Below are 19,112 nucleotides of genomic sequence, written 5' to 3'. Positions count from 1 at the left end.
ACCCTAACCCTAGTTTGAAACCCTAGCTGGAAACCCTAACCCTAGTTTGAAACCCTAGCTGGAAACCCTAACCCTAGTTTGAAACCCTAACTGAAAACCCTAGCTGGAAACCCTAACCCTAGTTTGAAACCCTAGCTGGAAACCCTAACCCTAGTTTGAAACCCTAGCTGAAAACCCTAGCTGGAAACCCTAACCCTAGTTTGAAACCCTAGCTGGAAACCCTAACCCTAGTTTGAAACCCTAGCTGGAAACCCTAACCCTAGTTTGAAACCCTAGCTGGAAACCCTAACCCTAGTTTGAAACCCTAACTGAAAACCCTAGCTGGAAACCCTAACCCTAGTTTGAAACCCTAACCGAAAACCCTAGCTGGAAACCCTAACCCTAGTTTGAAACCCTAGCTGGAAACCCTAACCCTAGCTGGAAACCCTAACCCTAGTTTGAAACCCTAGCTGGAAATCCTAACCCTAGTTTGAAACCCTAACTGAAAACCCTAGCTGGAAACCCTAACCCTAGTTTGAAACCCTAGCTGGAAACCCTAACCCTAGTTTGAAACCCTAACTGAAAACCCTAGCTGGAAACCCTAACCCTAGTTTGAAACCCTAGCTGGAAACCCTAACCCTAGTTTGAAACCCTAGCTGGAAACCCTAACCCTAGTTTGAAACCCTAGCTGGAAACCCTAACCCTAGTTTGAAACCCTAACTGAAAACCCTAGCTGGAAACCCTAACCCTAGTTTGAAACCCTAGCTGGAAACCCTAACCCTAGTTTGAAACCCTAGCTGGAAACCCTAACCCTAGTTTGAAACCCTAACTGAAAACCCTAGCTGGAAACCCTAACCCTAGTTTGAAACCCTAGCTGGAAACCCTAACCCTAGTTTGAAACCCTAGCTGGAAACCCTAACCCTAGTTTGAAACCCTAGCTGGAAACCCTAACCCTAGTTTGAAACCCTAACTGAAAACCCTAGCTGGAAACCCTAACCCTAGTTTGAAACCCTAACTGAAAACCCTAGCTGGAAACCCTAACCCTAGTTTGAAACCCTAGCTGGAAACCCTAACACTAGTTTGAAACCCTAGCTGGAAACCCTAACCCTAGTTTGAAACCCTAGCTGGAAACCCTAACCCTAGTTTGAAACCCTAGCTGGAAACCCTATCCCTAGTTTGAAACCCTAGCTGGAAACCCTAACCCTAGTTTGAAACCCTAGCTGGAAACCCTAACCCTAGTTTGAAACCCTAACTGAAAACCCTAGCTGGAAACCCTAACCCTAGTTTGAAACCCTAGCTGGAAACCCTAACCCTAGTTTGAAACCCTAGCTGGAAACCCTAACCCTAGTTTGAAACCCTAGCTGGAAACCCTAACCCTAGTTTGAAACCCTAACTGAAAACCCTAGCTGGAAACCCTAACCCTAGTTTGAAACCCTAGCTGGAAACCCTAACCCTAGTTTGAAACCCTATATGGAAACCCTAACCCTAGTTTGAAACCCTAGCTGGAAACCCTAACCCTAGTTATCATATTGGAGAAAATCTCCCGGCACACCACTTAGCAAAACTGTTTCCAAAGAATAGACAACCAGTAGTGCAGTTTATGGCGCCTGTGATATTTTTAATACAGTTTGGAAAACTAGACTTCGGGGTTAAAGTTCATTATGTATTTATACAACTCAATTAGCTGAGTGATTGGCAGGAAAGCAATTTTTTGAGTTTGTAAAGAAAAACAGTCCCTTTTCTTCACTTTCTGGAAAGAAATTCCATTGTATATTTTTAATAGAATGTGCGGTCTTCAGAACGCATTGCTGCAGACGTTGCCATGCACAGAAAAATCCAAAACAAAACGCCCCATGTTATTTTAATATTTTATTGCAATTTATTCCTTTACAGTAAAACAGAAGGTGAAGAGTATAAAAATAAATGGACACACGAGGGGGTCAAAGCAACTGACAGACGGGCGACGAGGGAAGCGAACAAACGCGTCTACGAGAGCTAAAAAGAAAAACTACATGAGTGCGCGCACACGTGTAGCTTGCCGTTTGGAACGCGCTAAAAAGAGAGGCTACACAGCAAGTAACAGCAGCCACAAATGAACACAATAACTGTGTGTGTGTACCCGCCATGCTCGTTTCCGTGCACATCTCCTTTTTCTATTTTTTTTTTTTTTTTTTTTTTTTTGTTTTTTTAAATCATTGTTAAATCCACATTTTGAGTGATAAAACTTAAGTCCGAGTTCCTACTAGTAGCGTTACACCGCGGTGAGGTGAGGTGCGGTGCGGTTGGGCGGGGGCCTACGAGTCGTCTTCGCCGTTGATGCTGTCGCCGTCATCGTCCCCTTCCACGTGCTCGCCTTCCTCCTCCTCTTCCTCCTCCTGCTCTTGGCTCTTCAGCTGCATAGATCATCGAGCGAGTGAAATTGAATTTTCACAGTAGCAAATATCACATTAATAATGTAGTACAGCAGCATTTAGAAGCGCTTAAACTGAACTCATAGCTAAGCAAAACGAGAAAAACAGGTGATTTAGATATTACACGGTATGTGTCATGCTGAGTTAGCAGTAGGACCGTCATTAGAGTGATTATTTTATTTTCTATCTACTAATTTAAAAAAATCGGCACGGTGATCGACCGGTTAGCACGTGTGCCTCGCAGTGCAGAGGTCAAGGGTTCGATTCGGGGCTCCAGCCTTCATGTGTGGGTTTTGCATATTTGTCCCGTGACTGCGAAGGTTTTCTCCAGGTTCTCCGGTTTCTTCCCACATTCCAAAAACATGCATGGTAGGTTAATGGAACATTCTAAATTGTTCCTAGGTGTGGTTATGAGTGTGAATGGTTGTTTGTCAAATTGTGCCATGCGATTGGCTGGCACCAGTTCAGGGTGTACACCGCCTACTGCACAAAGACAGCTGGGATAGGCTCCAGCACGCCCACGGCACTTGAGTGGCTCGGATAGTGGATGGACAATCAAATAATTGGACAAAAGTGTATTCTGCATTAGGATGTATTGCAAAATAGATTTTTTCCAATTATAGTTGAAGTGATGATTGCTGTTTATTTGGTATTGCTTAATGATTATACAAAATTAAATGATGCAATGAGGGAGTGATGTTGTACTCACCAACGTTTTAGAAACTGAGATCTAGAGTCCCCTCCAAAAGTATTGGAGCAGGAAGGTCAATTCCTTTGTTTTTGTTGTATACTGAAGACCAGATATGCGTTGAAGATCAAATGCCGAATGTGAGACAAAAGTTCCCAAGTCCAGCTTTTCATGGTATTTACATCAAGATGATGTTAAATAATTCAGGATGTCTTCAGTATACAACGAAAACAAAGGAACTGACCTTGCTGTTCCGAAACCTTTTGAGCGGATTGTACTTCTGGTGCACTGATTAATGCAAAGGGCTACTAATTTGATATACGCTTCAGAGGCCATTTCAAGTTTAACTACATGTTAATTACAGGTTTTTAATACCAAGACTGCAAGTAACAATTATTTTGTAATACATTAACCTGACAATCATTTTTTCCATACATTAATTATGATTCACTTGGTTTGGTCCATATGTCAGAAAATAGGGAAAAAAATGGATCACTTGTCAAGTCAAGTTTGCAAAGGTCTTATTTTGGGAAAAAAAAAAAAAAAGATTATTAGTTTGCTCTTGAAGGACTATATAAATCATACAATATCTACTATTTAAAGGGTGAAATCAGTGGATTTGGACCATTTGAAATTAAACAATGCTTAAAAACGATTAATCGATTATCAAAATAGTCGTCGCTTAATCTATCATTTTGACACCACTGGGCCACAGGGTTTTTTTGTTTTATTTTTTTGGGGTGTCATCATACCTCCTCCTCTTCCTCCAGGAGGTCTCCCTCCTCTTCGTCGTCATCCTCCTCCTCCTCCTCCTCCTCCTCTTCCTCCTCGTCAGTATCGTTCAGCTCCTGGCTGTCCCGCTCCCGCTTCAGGGCCTCATCCTTCTTGTTGCCAGGGTGAGGCGGGGAGGTCACCTCGCCAGGCTCGGGCTGAACGGCTTTGGATTCTGCCGGAATACAAGCGTGACAAGTTTCAGAGAGCATCATTAATTGACAATGGCGCAATCATGTGGAGTTGCGCCTTACAGAGTAGGTCAAAACGCACCCATCTGTCTAGTATGCAAGGTTGCAATTTTTTTGCAACAACATTTCAAGACTAAGTCTTTCAAGGGACTCTAGGAAAAACAATGGCCCTGGAGTGAGATAAATATGACACTGTTTCTTTCTACACTTGATTATATTTTTAGATTACATAAATTCAAGACTAAGTCTTAAATTCAAGATAGATAGATTCAATTTAATAGCAGTATGACAACGTCTTGAGTTGTTACTTTTTGAAATGCACCTGGAAACGGGCAACAAGACCGCAAAATGTCTGCTTCAGATCAAAATGTCAGACTGCCAGCGTTTTCTCCACCACCATTAACTCTCATACCCGTCTTCTTGCTGTGGTCCTTCTCCATGCGCTCCAAGCTGTCCAGGAGGTCATCCACTTTGCTCTTAATTTGAGTCAACTCGCGCTTGATGGTCTGCAGCTCGTCAACTTTCACTAAGAAGAAAAAGGGACAGCAACGATGATCCACAGTGACCGTTTATCGGAAGCCACGTGGCGCTACATGCTACCTTTTGGTCTTTATTTATTTTACACATTTAATTTTTTTAAAAACGTTTCAAGGTTTGTAATACAGTGAAGTCCGGCTCATCTCCGTTCATTATTCGTACCACCGCTAAATTGCGGATGTTTGGGTTATTTAAAGTATCCAGGCAAGTCCAAATTAAGAGTCATGTGCCTTCAGTGCGGTGCCACGCTGTTCTCTAACATGTTAGTGTAACTGCAGCAGTTGTCGGAAGGTTTACAATTTCCGTTAGCCAGTCTATGGCTTTTCACATTCTGTTTGCCTTAAAGATGAAGTCAACCCAAACATCTTTTTTTCTAGAATATGTTCCCAGCAAGTTCACTCGTTGAAACACGGCATATTTATTTTGCGTTTGTGGAATATAAATTAAGCAGCAGAATGCACTCGTTTTTAGCCATCTCTGGCGGCGGCCATTTTGTCTTCTGTCGACTGAAAATGACATCATAACTGCTCACAACGACCAATCACGCCTGACCTGTTTTCTGAATCTGAGCCGTGATTGAGACAGAAGATAAAATGGCCCCCTCCAGAGATGGCTAAAAAACGAGTTGATTAACATTCCACAAATGCAATATTTATCAGAATGCCCTGTTTCAACTAGTGGGCTTGCATAGAACATATTCTTGAAAAAAAAAAATGTTTGCGTTGACTTCCGCCTTAAGCTAGCTGACCTAGATGAAATAATATTGTTTGGTTAAATATTCGTGCTTTAACAAACAAGGAATGTTATTCTGTTTTGTTTTATGTATCAGTTCTACAGTAAAGTTCAACTGGGAAACCAAAAACAGCTTGGAGAGAGCGTGTTAGTTTTAATAACGATTTGGGAGTTAAAAAAAAAAAGAAAAGAAAAAGTTTTCGATATGGTCTCAGCTTGGGTCGACAGTGTATTTCCTGCACTAAACAGGCGTTAAACTGTACTCACTACTTCTAGACGAGTAGGTCCTCTGGCTGCTCTTGGAGGATGACGAGAAGCTGCTCTTGGTCCGCCGGCTGCTTCCACCACCCCCACCGCCGCTACTGAGGCTGACACGCGGGCGCTTGGACGGGATAACGGCGCGGGAGAGCGGCGGAGGCGGGGCGGGCACACGGGATGGGTACGAGTACATTCTGTGGCGTCACAACAAAGACGCGTGTGAGGCCGTTTTGCGACGAGAGAGTTTCAGGAGTGCTGGCGACAGACCCACCTCTCATAGTAGTCTCTCTGAAAGTCATAGTCCAGTTCAAAGGAGGAACTGCTGCGTGGGTGAAGAAGAAACGAAAGAAAGAAAAAAAAAAGGGGGGGGGCACGATTGAAGCTTGCCTTGGACTGTTGGGTAAAATTCTGAATTGTGTTTTGGGTTTGGGTCTAATGGGTATAATGAGGAAACTGGCTGCACTTACCTGTACATATCACCAGCTGAACGTTTAGTGGTTTTGGAACGGTGTGGTTTGGGCTCTCCAGCAAGGTTGATGTCTGAGGGGGAAAAAAACAACGATTCAGAGAAAGCCCTCACCACACCGGAGACACCTGGTTGCAGATTGCGGCGAGTGAGCGAGAGGACATATCGAGAGTGTCTTCCTTACCAAGCACTTGGCCGACAATCATCCGCCCGTCTTCCCCGGCGACGGCAGAGCGGGCGTTGCGCTCGTTGGCGTACTGCACAAAGGCGTAGCCCTTGTGCACCGAGCAGCCCACGATCTTGCCGTACTTGGCGAAGATGGCCTCCACGTCGGCCTTGGTCACCAGCAAGGTGTTGAGGTTGCCGATGAATACACGCGAGTTGAGCGAGCGCGGGTCTGTCTTGTTTGTCACGTTGCTGGCGGCCATCAGGCTGGCGGTGGAGGGTGAACGGCTGGGGAGGGGTAGGCGACACAGACAAGCACAACACACGATCGTTTAGCCACTGTGCGACACGGCAGAAGCATCGGCGTCTTCCATGTCGCCATATGTAGAGCTGGAATGTTATGTAGAAGAGGGTTGGTTGTTGCTTGGAATCGGACCTCCACCAAGAAAGTTGAGCTGTTTGTTTTGGTACAAGATCCAGCTTATTCTACCAAATCGATTTCCGTGAAACATCCCGAGGACTAAATTGAAGTTTTGGTCCGATTCCCTTTTGTCAACTCTGCATTTTTATTTATTTTGTTTTCTTACATTTTCCTCAAACGGAAGTGACTAATTCCAAATGCCACACCTTGGTGGAGGTCTGTAGTTTTACTTATGAGGCCAAGTGTTATTTTCTTGACGTGAACTAGGCATTTTTGACAATTTCATGTGAACGTTCAGGTCGCCAATGCAGTGGTGTTCAAAATTGGGATTGGCAGGCCTTGGTGGAAGTCTACACACTGTTAGGCTTTTCTTCGTAATTAAAAAAATAAATGCAATGAAACAAGACAGCGAAGATTATAAATCATTAAAGAAATGTCTTTGCTTCCGTAATCACTTTGACAATTTCGAGATGGTCAAGAACGCAATGGTAAACACAGCCACTAGTAGGCAGCAACCTGCAAACAAGAGTCAATCAGTGGGTAGCAAAGTCATAGTATTAGACAGATAAATTCCAACAAAACAAATTAACAAACAAAACAATCATGTCACCATAAACATTGAAGAACAGTGTCCGCAGGGCTACTTCTAATAAAACACAGTCAAAGCAGATCAGACGAATTGAACACCTTTGTAAACTGCAATAACATTCCCTCAAAACTTTTTTTTTTTTAACCACCAAAGTTGGGGCTCCATCTAACAGGAGGTTTCAGATTATGTGCAAACTTGGGTGCCAAATGCAGGATTTCCTCAAATAATGGCCTCTCCTCAACTAAACACCATGCACCAATTAATGGCCAAGTGCAGCCCACTTCAATGCCCTTTATTTTACGATGAATGGTCTCATCACGTGGCGATAGACGTTTTTCCCACAACACAATGAACCACGCACATGGCATCTGTAAAGCTGATGTTTACAGTGAAGTACAAAAAAAAAAAAAAAAAAAAAAAAAGAGTGAAAATCTGCCCCTCCCCCATATCATACAGTGGACTTGGGATACACATTATTGGAAAAACATGCAATATGGAAGTTGACCGCGATATTATTGCGATATTTAACATGTTCCTAAAGAAATGACATTTATTATCCAATGAAAGAACTACGTTTTTTTTCTTGCGGCAAAACAAGACAAGCTCAATGTGTTCTTAGCTGATTAATTGTAATTCCCCTAGATAATGTCTAACTTATTGGGTAGCAATGCGCATTTAAGTCATGTCTGACTGGTCAAATTCTGATAAAAGCACACAATTCCAGAAGAATATTGTTGCATGTCTTTGCGATATGCACATTGCATAGGCCATTATCGCGATATCAATATTTTGGATATATTGTGCAGCCTGACAGTGGACCCTATTTTTTTGTGAAAATGTTCAAATAATTGACACTCCCTTATAATTGCCATGTATGAAAAAGTGTTGGATTAGGGAAAGAAAAAAAACCCCAAAGGGAATAGGTTGGGGTAGCCACGATTGAGACAGGTCCCCCGAAACCCCCTCCCAAAAATCTCCAAGAGTAGATGACTTTGCGAATGCTAAACTGCAAACATGTGAGCATTGACTGTACTACATATTTGTTGCTCTTAGAAAAGCATGCAACTCCCATATATTATTAATCTGCATAAACAAAACAAAACAAATTTGAAATAATACTGTCAAGTAAACATAGATCACAATATTTAGGGACGTAGCTTGTTTTTGGGGAGCAATGATATTTTACAAAAATATCCCACAAAAAGGTGTATTTTAATTTATATGCAAAGGCCCCGCACCAATTAAAACTTCTCATAAGACACCTTCAACTTTGTAGTTGAGTAAATAAACACACCCCGGCCATATTATGAGGTAACACGTACGTCACAAGTTTGAGGTCAATTATTGAGGACAAATAAAATCATATTTTTCCTCCGCAAATTGTTATGGAGCAAGATGACATCGTACTGATGATGCACCAGCACACAGTGATCCGGTGCGTCAAATGTGTTTGTACTGCTGAATGCGAGACCTTGACAGATTTTTGCCATTTAGCATCCCCCACAGACCAAAAATGAAACAGCTGCGGCATCAACAGTGACTCCCTCGTGAGAGGATGCAGAAGGGGGGGGGAGAAAGAGTGTTGGGTGAGGGTTGCTTGATTTGGTCATGACTCACTCCATAGCGTCTGTGTGCAGGGAAGTCGTCTGTTCTGTCTGACACTGTGGGCTGGGGCTCACTTTGGCCTGGGGTCTCGAACCTTCACCTTTTCGCCCCTCTTTTCTCTCTCTCGCGTGAGATTTTTAACTGAGGCGACAGAAAACAACAACCACACACACCTCAGTCACGCTAAGCAGGGGTTACGGCGCAGCAAGTCTTCTTACCTGTGTGCAGTGTAGGGAGGAGGAGTGTTGGTGGTGGTGAGTGGCTAGTAACAGACAAATACAAGTGGCCGACAACGAGCCACCTTGGGGGGCTAGCTAGTATTTCAAGTACTAGTACAGTAAAGTACAACATTTTCGAGAACTTGAAGTCAGCCCTCACGCAACTATCAAGTACAACTCCCGATTTTTGCGGGACAAATCATGGATTTTGAGAGGAGTGGCTTATTCTTCTGTGTGCACTCGACAGTGTCATTTGTGCTGCAAAATGTCTTTTTTTTTTTTTTAATTTTTGCATTGCTGCATTTTAAGATGTTTGACTGAGGTGCATTTGAGTTTCAAAATTTTATTTTCTCCTAAAAATAAAAACAAAAGCAAACATTTTCCTTAATTCCTCTTAATGCTTAAGTATTTCATGCTGTACCAAATTAGTATTGTCCGGCAATGTGGGGGGTATTTTGAGGTAAAAATAATAAAATGACATTTAGGCTTATTTTATGTACGCATGCACTTAACTGAGTGCCATTTAAATAAAAAATATGAAAAATTATTGTTTTCTTACATTTTCCATGTTTTATTTTTTTAAACAGTTTGGCTGTTTCCAAATTGGGACTGCTCAGACCAGCTTTGGTGGAGGTCTGAGATTCACGGTTTTTCATTTTTGAGGACAAATGTCAATTTTCTTCTGATTAAAAAAAAAAAAAAAAAAAACATTTTCTGTTTTCTGTAATGATGATATTCGGACACATTATGCAGAAGTCTGTCATTTTAGTTGGAAAATATTTTCTTCTACTTCCAAAACCAAAAACTTCCAAGTCTTTTGCTGATTATAGTGTTATTTGGAAATGACTAGAACAGGGGTGTCCAAATCCCCTCCTTGAGGGCCGCTATCCTGCATGTTTTAGATTCAAATTTTTGATTCAAATGACCAGAATTGTTATCAGGCGTCTGCAGAGATTGCTGATGAGCTGATTATTTGAATCAGGCATGTTGAGGAGAGAAACACCTAAACCATGCAGAATAGCGGCCCTTGGGGACCGGATTTGGACCCTTCTGGACTAGAAGGATTCCACTGAGTTTCTTCAACACCTGCCAGGAAATCAATTCATTTAGCCTTATGTGGCTAAGTAAACAGAGAGAAATGTTAGATTTTTTAATGATGAACAGTGCATTAGGTATGCCATATAGATAACTACTTTTAGTATATGATGTCCAATGGAACCTTCAAAACGGAACACCCACTTAGTGAATAAATTGAGAGTTCCAATAGGAATTTCTGGGAAAACATACCTCAAAAAGCAAACAGCTTTGCGTTTTTTTTAAACTATCACCAGTCACAGACATAGGTGTTTCGAAAAATCGGGGGAAAAAAAAAAATGATAATCTAAAAAAGTGTGTTTTGATTTTTGGGTTTGTGAGCTTTTCTTCTGTAGAATGTTGGTGACCCAAGCATAGAGCACAACAGCAAAGTATCTGGCTGCTTAGTACAAAACAACCAACACAACCGATTAAACATTTCAACATTTCTATTTCAGATTACATTTATTACTTTTCTGCAAAGACTGATTAGTCTTACTTCATTTATGTTTTATTACACAGCTCTTAACTTTTGATTCACACACATTAAACGTCAAAATGCGACCTGAAATATTTTCTGGCTTTATTTTGGCAGTGTGGAACAAAAGTTTGCATTACTTTCGACATGAAACTATTTTTGAAGTTACTTGACCGTTGAGCAGTGTCGTGATCTAGTCACGAATGGGTTGGTGCCATTTGGAAAACATTATTGTTTCTGATTTAATCAAAACCAGTCTCGTATAATACGCCATTGTTGCGCCGTGATGCTCTCGCTGGCACCAAGCGCTCAGTCAAGTCGCATGGGTGTTAACAAGAAAGCTGAAACTGCCCTACACGTTTTTCAAGATGTAAATCAAATAACTTCCTCCTTCGTGTGCGTCAGTGAGCGACTTCGCAGGAATGTTTTAATGAAAGCGCCATTATAAAAGCATGACGAGGGAAACCTACAAATCAGGTTACTACTAGTACAATTACTGCTGTCAAGTTTGATGGTAGGCTGGTCCTGAGTGGATGCCAGAGGTTGGAAGTGGGGAAGCATGTGAGATATGTAAGGCATTAAGCGCCTCTAAGTGCAAGCACAACATTTTAACAAAATACAGGATGTAAATTAACAGCTGACAGGAATGAAATAGTTTAGCAATGAGCACGAATTCATCTAATGTTAGTGCATTTCAACCATCTAGAATGTGCAATGTTGTTAAATATATCTCTGCTGTCTAACAAAGTCAATTTTGTGGAGTCCTGCATGAAAACGCTGTCAATTACAATTTCCAATGATCAAAAAGTAATGTTAAAATGTCACTGTTGTCTTTCCAAGCGCTTTTTTAGTGGAGAATTGTTTGCATGAAAATCTATTTTGGTTGTTGCCATTTGTGATTTGTAATGTGAAAAAAGTATTGGTAAATATGTATCACAGTAGATTCAGCGCGTTCTTGAATTCTGGTTCATTTAATTTTTTTATCTGCTGCTTATCTTTTCAAACTTGCAAAAAGTACTGCAATTTAAATGTAAATTGTCACCATCGCGCTTGCGTGTGTGGAAATTCATTGAGGGATGCAGCTGTTTACAATTTTTAATGTGCACTAAGCATCGGTAGTTAAATACTACATTGTTGTATTTTTCAGTAAATTTCATGAGGTTTTTGTGGCATGATCTTTTTTTTCCTCATTGTTGCTACTCTCCATTCCTTGAGTACTAAAAGTATTATTAGTTATACATGTTTCCGTCATTTTAAAGCAGAAGTCAATCATTTATTTTACAATCTTGTAGGGTTGTAACAATTTATCGAAATTTGATTTTATATTGATATAAATGCTTAGAATATGCATCGATGTAAACAAATAAAAGAATCGATTCGCAACGCCAAGTTAAACATAACCGCTCACTCACGGCTCTGCTGTAAACAAATGGCATACGTACATTGGGTAAATTACTTGACACTAGAACTGATAAGATTAGATCACTAACATGACAGCTTCAACGATCAAAATCGACGACAGTTAATTTTAATAGTGGACGTGTCGTTTATTGATATAACTAATTATTTGCCGTTGTATTTTTCTATCGAAAAAGCCTCATATCCCGCAGCCGGCTTCTCTGCATCGCATATGTGCAGTAGTGGTAATCCGGGTGATTTAAACAGAAGCATTGTGGGTAATGGCTTCATGGCTCAGCGTTAGCGCTAGCGTTAGCAATCAATGCCCGATTTAATTTCTCACACTGGGACATTTGTTTTTGAAAACTAGCTTTAGTTAGCACACACAGGCTACCTGTCCTGTTGTGGTATGCTAACATATGGTAGCATCTTCTACGAATTATGGAGGCATTAGTCAGCGAACATCGAGCAGCAAAAGGAAGTGCTGCCTCACGGTTACTGTGACTACCCACCGAATGTTGCGTTTAGGAATCGGAAATCTCAGTACTCAAACATGACATGACCCATTTTCCACAAACTCTTAATGGCAACACCTAACAATAAAAGACATAACATCGACTCGTGGGAATGTACTATTTAGATTGCTTATTTTTTTCCCCATTCCAGGTGTATACCACATTTTGAGAAGCAAAATAAAACGTTTTGGATTAAGGTTAAATAAAAAACAGTAACTGTTTATTTTAGTTTTATTTTGTTTAGCACAGTGCTTTTACCTAATTTTACTCATTTGATTTCACTCTCCTCTACGTTAAAATAGGATTGGTGCCCCAAAAAGTGAAAGGTTTACAACTATTTTTTTTTTGTAATAATAGGTAGTTTCATGGTTGGTGCAACTCAGCATTACTGTTGGTGATTAGTCGACTAGCAAAATAATAGTTTGTGGCAGCCCTACATGACACGCTAGCACCAAACATCATCGTGCACTGCATTTGCGAATGGCTTCAGCACCACATTAGCGCACAGTGACAAGCATGGTAGCGATTTAAAAAAAAAATAAAAATTGAATCGAAGCTTGAGTGAATTTTTACATCCCTACAATGTTATGTTCTATGCGCCCCCAATAATCTAAGCATGGTATTCTGATTAATGCTGTGTGGTGTTCTGATTAATACTGTATTGGTGGAATATGAATTCGGCAGAAAGATCCACATTTTTAATCAGTTTCAGGAAGCGGCCATTTTGCCTTGTACTGCCACTTGCTGTCAACGGAAAATGACATCAAAGCTCCTAAGGCCTCGAGTAACGACCGTAACCGCTCACCTGTTTTCAGGGTTTGGTCATGTGACATTTGTTGGGGTCTTGCATGTGTGAAAATTAATCTTATTTGGTGCCAACTGTCCCCTTACATATATTATATATTTCACTGTTGTCATTTCCGGTCATTTTTGTCAGGACCTTCCTTTGTGAAAAATCATTTTGGTTGCTGCCATTTACGGTCTCTAACGTGCAACAATCAAATATGTCACTGCATTCTTTTGAGTTAATTTTGTGGGGTTTTGCATGCATGCAAGTTAATTTAATTATGTGGCAATTTACATTTACAAATGTACAAATTGTATTGTGACATATTTATTTTGTGGCTTGTGTCTTTCCAAGTCAACTTTGTGGGATCTTGTGTGCGTGAAAATTAATTCAAGGTCGCAGCTGCTAACATTCTCTAATGTGAGATAATTGTCAGTTAAACATACAAATGTGATCTTTATAAATTTTTATTAAAAAGTAAATGTCTTGGGGTCTTGCAGGAATGAAAATTAATATTTGTTACGGATTACCATTATAAATATTCAACATCTTCTGTCATTTTAAGTTAACTGTGTGGTCTTGAAAGCAAAAAAATTTCTGTGGCATTTTCTATTATACACAGGGGCGTGAGTATCTTATTTTTGACTGCATACATTTTCATTTGTCACCATAAATGTGTTTCATCTCCCTGCTGCTGTTCATCAGGACCACTGAAGAGTCAGTCAAGTCAAGTGGGAAGTGACTTTTTTTTTCTTTTTTTTTTTTTTTTTTTTTACAAATATAAACCACCATCATACGCTTTCAGTTAAACAGGCTTTTAATTAAGAATGTGTAAGCAACAAAACTGAAGCCACTTGTAGTCCAGATAAAATTATTGAGGAAAAAATTCCCCTTGTCCTCAAAATGGCCCCCGTCCTCAAAATGGACCCCGTCATCCTCATCATCACCATGGGAGGGGAAAAAAAAACACTCTCCAAAAAGAAAAATTAAAAATAACCGACTGTTCAGTCTGAGCCAGAAAAGCAAAACCAGGGGGTTTTTTTGGGTTAAAAAATGACCTAAACTACCCCAGCAAATACGCCCCAATAGCGCCACCACCAGGCTTCAAAGTGAATCAAATGCTCCCCTTGCGCTGATCTTAGCCTGGCTGCGGCTAGGCTAAGGCTAGCGTGGCTAATATTAGCCAAGGGGCTAAAAATGCGCAGCAAACATCAATATCCAACAAAAAAATAGCAAAACCGACAAAAGTCTGTGTCGTTTGGTCAATAATCATGAAGGGGATGTAAAACTAGCAAACCTGACGAGCTAACTAGGGCTAGCTTAGCCTAGCCGTGTGTGTGCGTGAATGGAAGAGGGGGTGGAGGGTGTCGTCGTCTAAAAAGCGTGCCAAAAACACATCAGTCCACTCAAATGGTAGGTTTCCCCAACAACCGCCACAAAAATCTACTTAGGCCAACTTGCAAAATTGGAAGAAACTGTAGCTAGGGTGCCTCCAAAAGTGTTTTTTGTCGTTCAAACCACAACCAGTGCTTTTTTTTAATCTGGGGAGCAGCAGGAGGATGAGGGCGACTAGCGTCTAGCTCGGCAAAATCGAAAAAGCATCGCTGAAAAAAAAATCCAAAAAGAAAAGAAAAAGGAAGGAAAAATGAAAAATAGCTGGGAACAAAATACTCACCGCGACCCTTTACGAGCACAAAATGGCTTGCTTTTCGGTAAAATCGCTCAAATTTTGTGATAATTAGGTCGTCCCTTAGGCGAGTGCAGGCTTCTTTCGTGAAGCCTCCGGTGAGCAGCGACCCAGCTAGCTTTCGTCTCCGTCTTCAGCTAACGTCACAGGCTATGGCGCATTAGATGGGGGCACTGCTTTTGCTGCGCGGCGCGTCCCGAGCTAGAGGAAGGGGGCGGGGAACTCTTCTCTGTGTGGTGAGATAGGGCTCGCTTGCGAATGGTGGAGCGCCGGTGTGCCTCGTTAAATACAACCGCGCTCACCTGATGTCGAAGAAGCAGATATTTTATTTTTTTGTCCATGAGATACAGTAAAAAATAAATCACATTCTCATTCAAGATATACATAGAGCATTTGATTAAGTAAATTCACAATTATATATTAGCGCCAAATAAAGTACTGTAGTTTATAATCCTGGTTGAGCAATTCGGAGAAAGAACAGCAATGTTGCTGATGTATTTCTGCAGTCTGCCAACGGAGTGTGCTGTTGGACTATGTCAGTGGATTCGAAACATTCAAAACACAAAGCTAATACTATATGCCTGCAACTCAGTCACTGCCAAATATACATTTACATATTTATTTGTCTTTTATTTGTCTTTTTACAGTATAGCCCCGGGGTCGCTATACTTTACTTTTTGACATGTAAAGCACTTTACAAACAATACAATAAATAGAACAAAAACAATAAAAGGCTGTGATACATGTATTAATAAATATAGCTATAAATAATATATAAAATATAAATAAATAAAGCCAATAAATTGACATAAAACACTATATACAATTGACACCGGAAAAGAGCCGAAAATTTCAGGTCTAAACAAAGACCTATAAAACAACAACTCACACCATTTTAACACACGCTGTCAAATACGAGTATACAATAATACCTTCATAAAGTAAACATTTGCATGCCCTTTGAGTGCGACTATCTGCAGCTCAGACGGTGATTGCCTGTGGATGGGGCTTGCACGTGAAAGGTTTTTTTTTTTATTATTTGTACCAGCAGGACTAAAAAAAAAAAAAATCCACTGGCGAAAAAAAATTTACTGGCAGGAATGGGCGTCTTCCAAAGTAATTTTTATTTTATTTTTTTATTTTATTGGCGGATTTTTTTTTTTTTTTCACTGGCGGGTAAGCGTTCATATCACCATTCCTCTGTCTCTTTTCTTGCACATGAACATAATTGCGCCCATAAAGTGACCCGCACACGCAGAAGAAGCGACGGTCGGTGGTGCAGCGTGTTGGGGAATTTGGACAGTGGAGTGATTCGGTCAGAGGTAGAAATATAGTATTTGGGGGAAAATAATGAGGCGAGGCTTTTTCGATCTCATTTCATGGAGACGTCACTAAAGATGACGTCATGTCAAAACCGTAAAAAATGAGCCAATCGAGCTGGCTAGATTACTACTTTCACCATAAATGCACTTTACGCTTCATGTTTCAAGCGGGATTAAATTAAAGTCAAATATAAAGTCAATACTATTACTCAAAACAACTGCAGAGTCGCTGTCAGCACTGATCCCATTCTGGGCTCCTGACGTCATAGTGTCGGATGTATGCGATTTGGAGTTTCGGACTGCGGTCGCATTGCAAAAAAAAAAAAAATCCGATAGGTATCCAATATGGGAGCACATATGTAAGTGTCCAAAAACTTTGACTTACTAAGAAAGACATGATGCACGTTTTTGAGATAAATAACACGAACTTCAATCGGACACTTATCATTTATTTTTCCAAGCCACGCAGAGCCGCAACAAAAGGATGAAAGAGCCGCATACGGCTCCGGAGCCACGGGTTGCTGACCCCTGATATAGCCATTAAATCCCAGGAATTTAGTTATATATTATTTTCTTTTATTTCAAACATTAGGGTAAAAGAGGGCCTGAAAATATCTATCAGTTTAACGAATAAATAACTTAAAAACAAAATATGAAAATATTACATTCGTTTTTCCAACTAAATATAAACAAATATTGCTGAAATGAGTTACTTTAAAATGGTCTTCACAAAATCATTTTTAAATCCCCCCCAAATAAATAAAGTAAACCTACAAGTGCACATGAAAAACAGGGGTTAGCCCCACCCAAAAATGTACTCACAGGCATTTATTCTTTATCCACTGCAAATAACTACTACTATTACTGCATCTTACTGAGCAATTATGACTGTCTCATTTATATTTATGTATACCCTTTGGCTGTATTACACTGCACCCAGGTGGCCAAGGCACACACACCAGGAGCAGCATCATGCCCATTCAATTGAAGCAAAAACGGTGGCATTTAAAAAAAATATTTAACATTATGTTGACTTAGGTAATTAGTGCATATTTTTATAAAGTATTAGCGTATTGAAGTTTGACATCCGACAGCGACAATACAGATATTTGACCAACTTGTATCAATATTGTAGCATTATATTTTGTAATTATACTTTGTAATTTTATCCCAGTTTTAATCAATTGTATTGTTTATCGAAATAGTTTTGACAAAATTATTTTATTTTGATTAGAAGCAATACCAGATGTTTAGCACATGGCCTTCTCATCATTAGCAACATCATGTGGGTTGCATTCACCTGAGGTCCAAAAAGATGTTTATATACCTTAATTTTATCCAACTCTTTTGCCAATCGTCCATCTGGTTCTGCAGCGTTTGTTTACGACCGTGCGCGTGTGCGTGCGTGCATGTGTGTGTGTGCGTGTGTGTGTGCGTGTGCGCATCTGTGATTTCCTGGGATTCTCCAATAAATACTCTGACTTGCAGTTCCAGAGTGTAACCAGATCTGTCCTTTGTGGAGCTCCTCCGTCAGGCTTATACCGGGAGCAGATGTTCGAAAAGAGGGGCTTCACCTCCCCTTCATATTGGTTTTGATGACAACCACAAATATGATGGCAAGAACATGTCAGCTCAGTTCGTTCACGGACAATACCTTGAAGACGAAGAACATTGTTTTAAGCTTAGCAAGAGAACTGGTGTGGAAATGCACAAGGCAGAGCATCACAGCCAGGGGCAGGGGCAGGGGTAGACAGTGCCCACCCACGGACACAAGCTGCCCACCCAAAGAAAACTGGATGTAGTTCTGACGGCATTGTCACCTGCATGTCCATACTGTTCAGTTGTGGATGTCTTCTAAGTCAAATAAAATCAAATCAACTTTTATTTGTTTAGCCCAAATACAACAACAGTTATCTCAATTAAGGAGAAAACAAAACACGTTTTCAGGTGCAGTAGCCCTATGCTGGATTTCGACCTACTTGAGAATTGTAGCACTTTTTTGCCCCACCCCCCAGGTAAGACAAATGCCCACCCACACCTGGCATCCTGGTAACACCACTGGTCACAGCCCTTTAAACAACAGGCACTGACATCAGAGCCACCTCACTGGAAGTCATTGCTATTGATCTTCTCAGAGAATATGTCCAATAATTTGGTCTAACTTTTGAGAGCTGTTTCTAACATTTTGAAGGAATAGGAGGTCAGCAAAATCTTAGAAATGACTTTCAAGGGTCATGACGTGGTGGCCTGTCGGTGTACATAAAGTGTAGTGTATGTGTGTGCGTGTACAGGCCTAAATACTTATCCTCCTTCATATCAATGCGTATAAGACATTGTTTGAATTAGCATAGACTCATGTTCAGCATTCAAACATTTCACAAGGATGCAATGCTGTTTGCTTTTTTTCAAGAATGTGTCACTCTAAAAACAGTTGGATTAAAAATAACACAATTTTGGGTCAAAAACGGCCCAATCTACTACTTAGGTCAATTTGACCCAACTTACTGGGTTATTTTGCAGAAAGCAACTCCCAAAAATGTGTTACTTTGTACAAAACAACCCCCAAAACCGAGCTGTTTTGTACAAAACAACTCAAGAAGGTGGGTCAAATTGACCCAATTTGTGGATCGGTAAATTTTTGACCCAAAATTGTTTTATTTCTAATCCAACTGTTTATATATATTTTTTTTTTAGACAGGACAAAAGTTTCTTTTCTAGTTTTTTTTTTTTTTGGGGGGGGGGGGGGGGGGGCACATTGCAGCGTGTGCACGCGCCACACATAGAAGCGTTGCAGCCTTGAGCGCGCACCCTGACAGACAG

The 19,112-nt window shown here is 40.6% G+C and overlaps 1 protein-coding gene across 2 annotated transcripts; it reads right to left on the bottom strand.

The window, feature by feature from the left end:
* Window positions 1–1,835: 1,835 nt before the first annotated feature.
* hnrnpca (heterogeneous nuclear ribonucleoprotein C a) lies at window positions 1,836–15,229 on the bottom strand. 2 transcript variants are annotated; one of them, XM_086043303.1, is made up of 9 exons: window positions 14,959–15,229; window positions 8,826–8,954; window positions 6,218–6,486; window positions 6,035–6,107; window positions 5,839–5,889; window positions 5,577–5,761; window positions 4,453–4,566; window positions 3,831–4,024; window positions 1,836–2,372 (listed from the first exon to the last, which is right to left on the bottom strand). In XM_086043303.1, exons 2-9 carry the CDS (start codon window positions 8,828–8,830, stop codon window positions 2,274–2,276), a joined length of 990 nt encoding a protein of 329 aa, XP_085899429.1. In that variant the 5' UTR covers window positions 8,831–8,954; window positions 14,959–15,229; the 3' UTR covers window positions 1,836–2,273. The 2 variants fall into 2 exon arrangements, with proteins under 2 accessions (XP_085899429.1, XP_085899430.1); XM_086043304.1 differs by lacking the exon at window positions 8,826–8,954.
* Between the last annotated feature and the right edge of the window lie 3,883 nt (window positions 15,230–19,112).

The sequence above is a fragment of the Filicampus tigris genome, chromosome 10 (genome assembly GCF_054856515.1).
Source record: "Filicampus tigris isolate MCC_2025a chromosome 10, RoL_Ftig_1.0, whole genome shotgun sequence".
NCBI lineage: Eukaryota > Metazoa > Chordata > Actinopteri > Syngnathiformes > Syngnathidae > Filicampus > Filicampus tigris.
The sequence above is the reverse complement of the archived record's forward strand: the minus strand, read 5'-3'. Positions and strand labels throughout refer to the sequence as shown.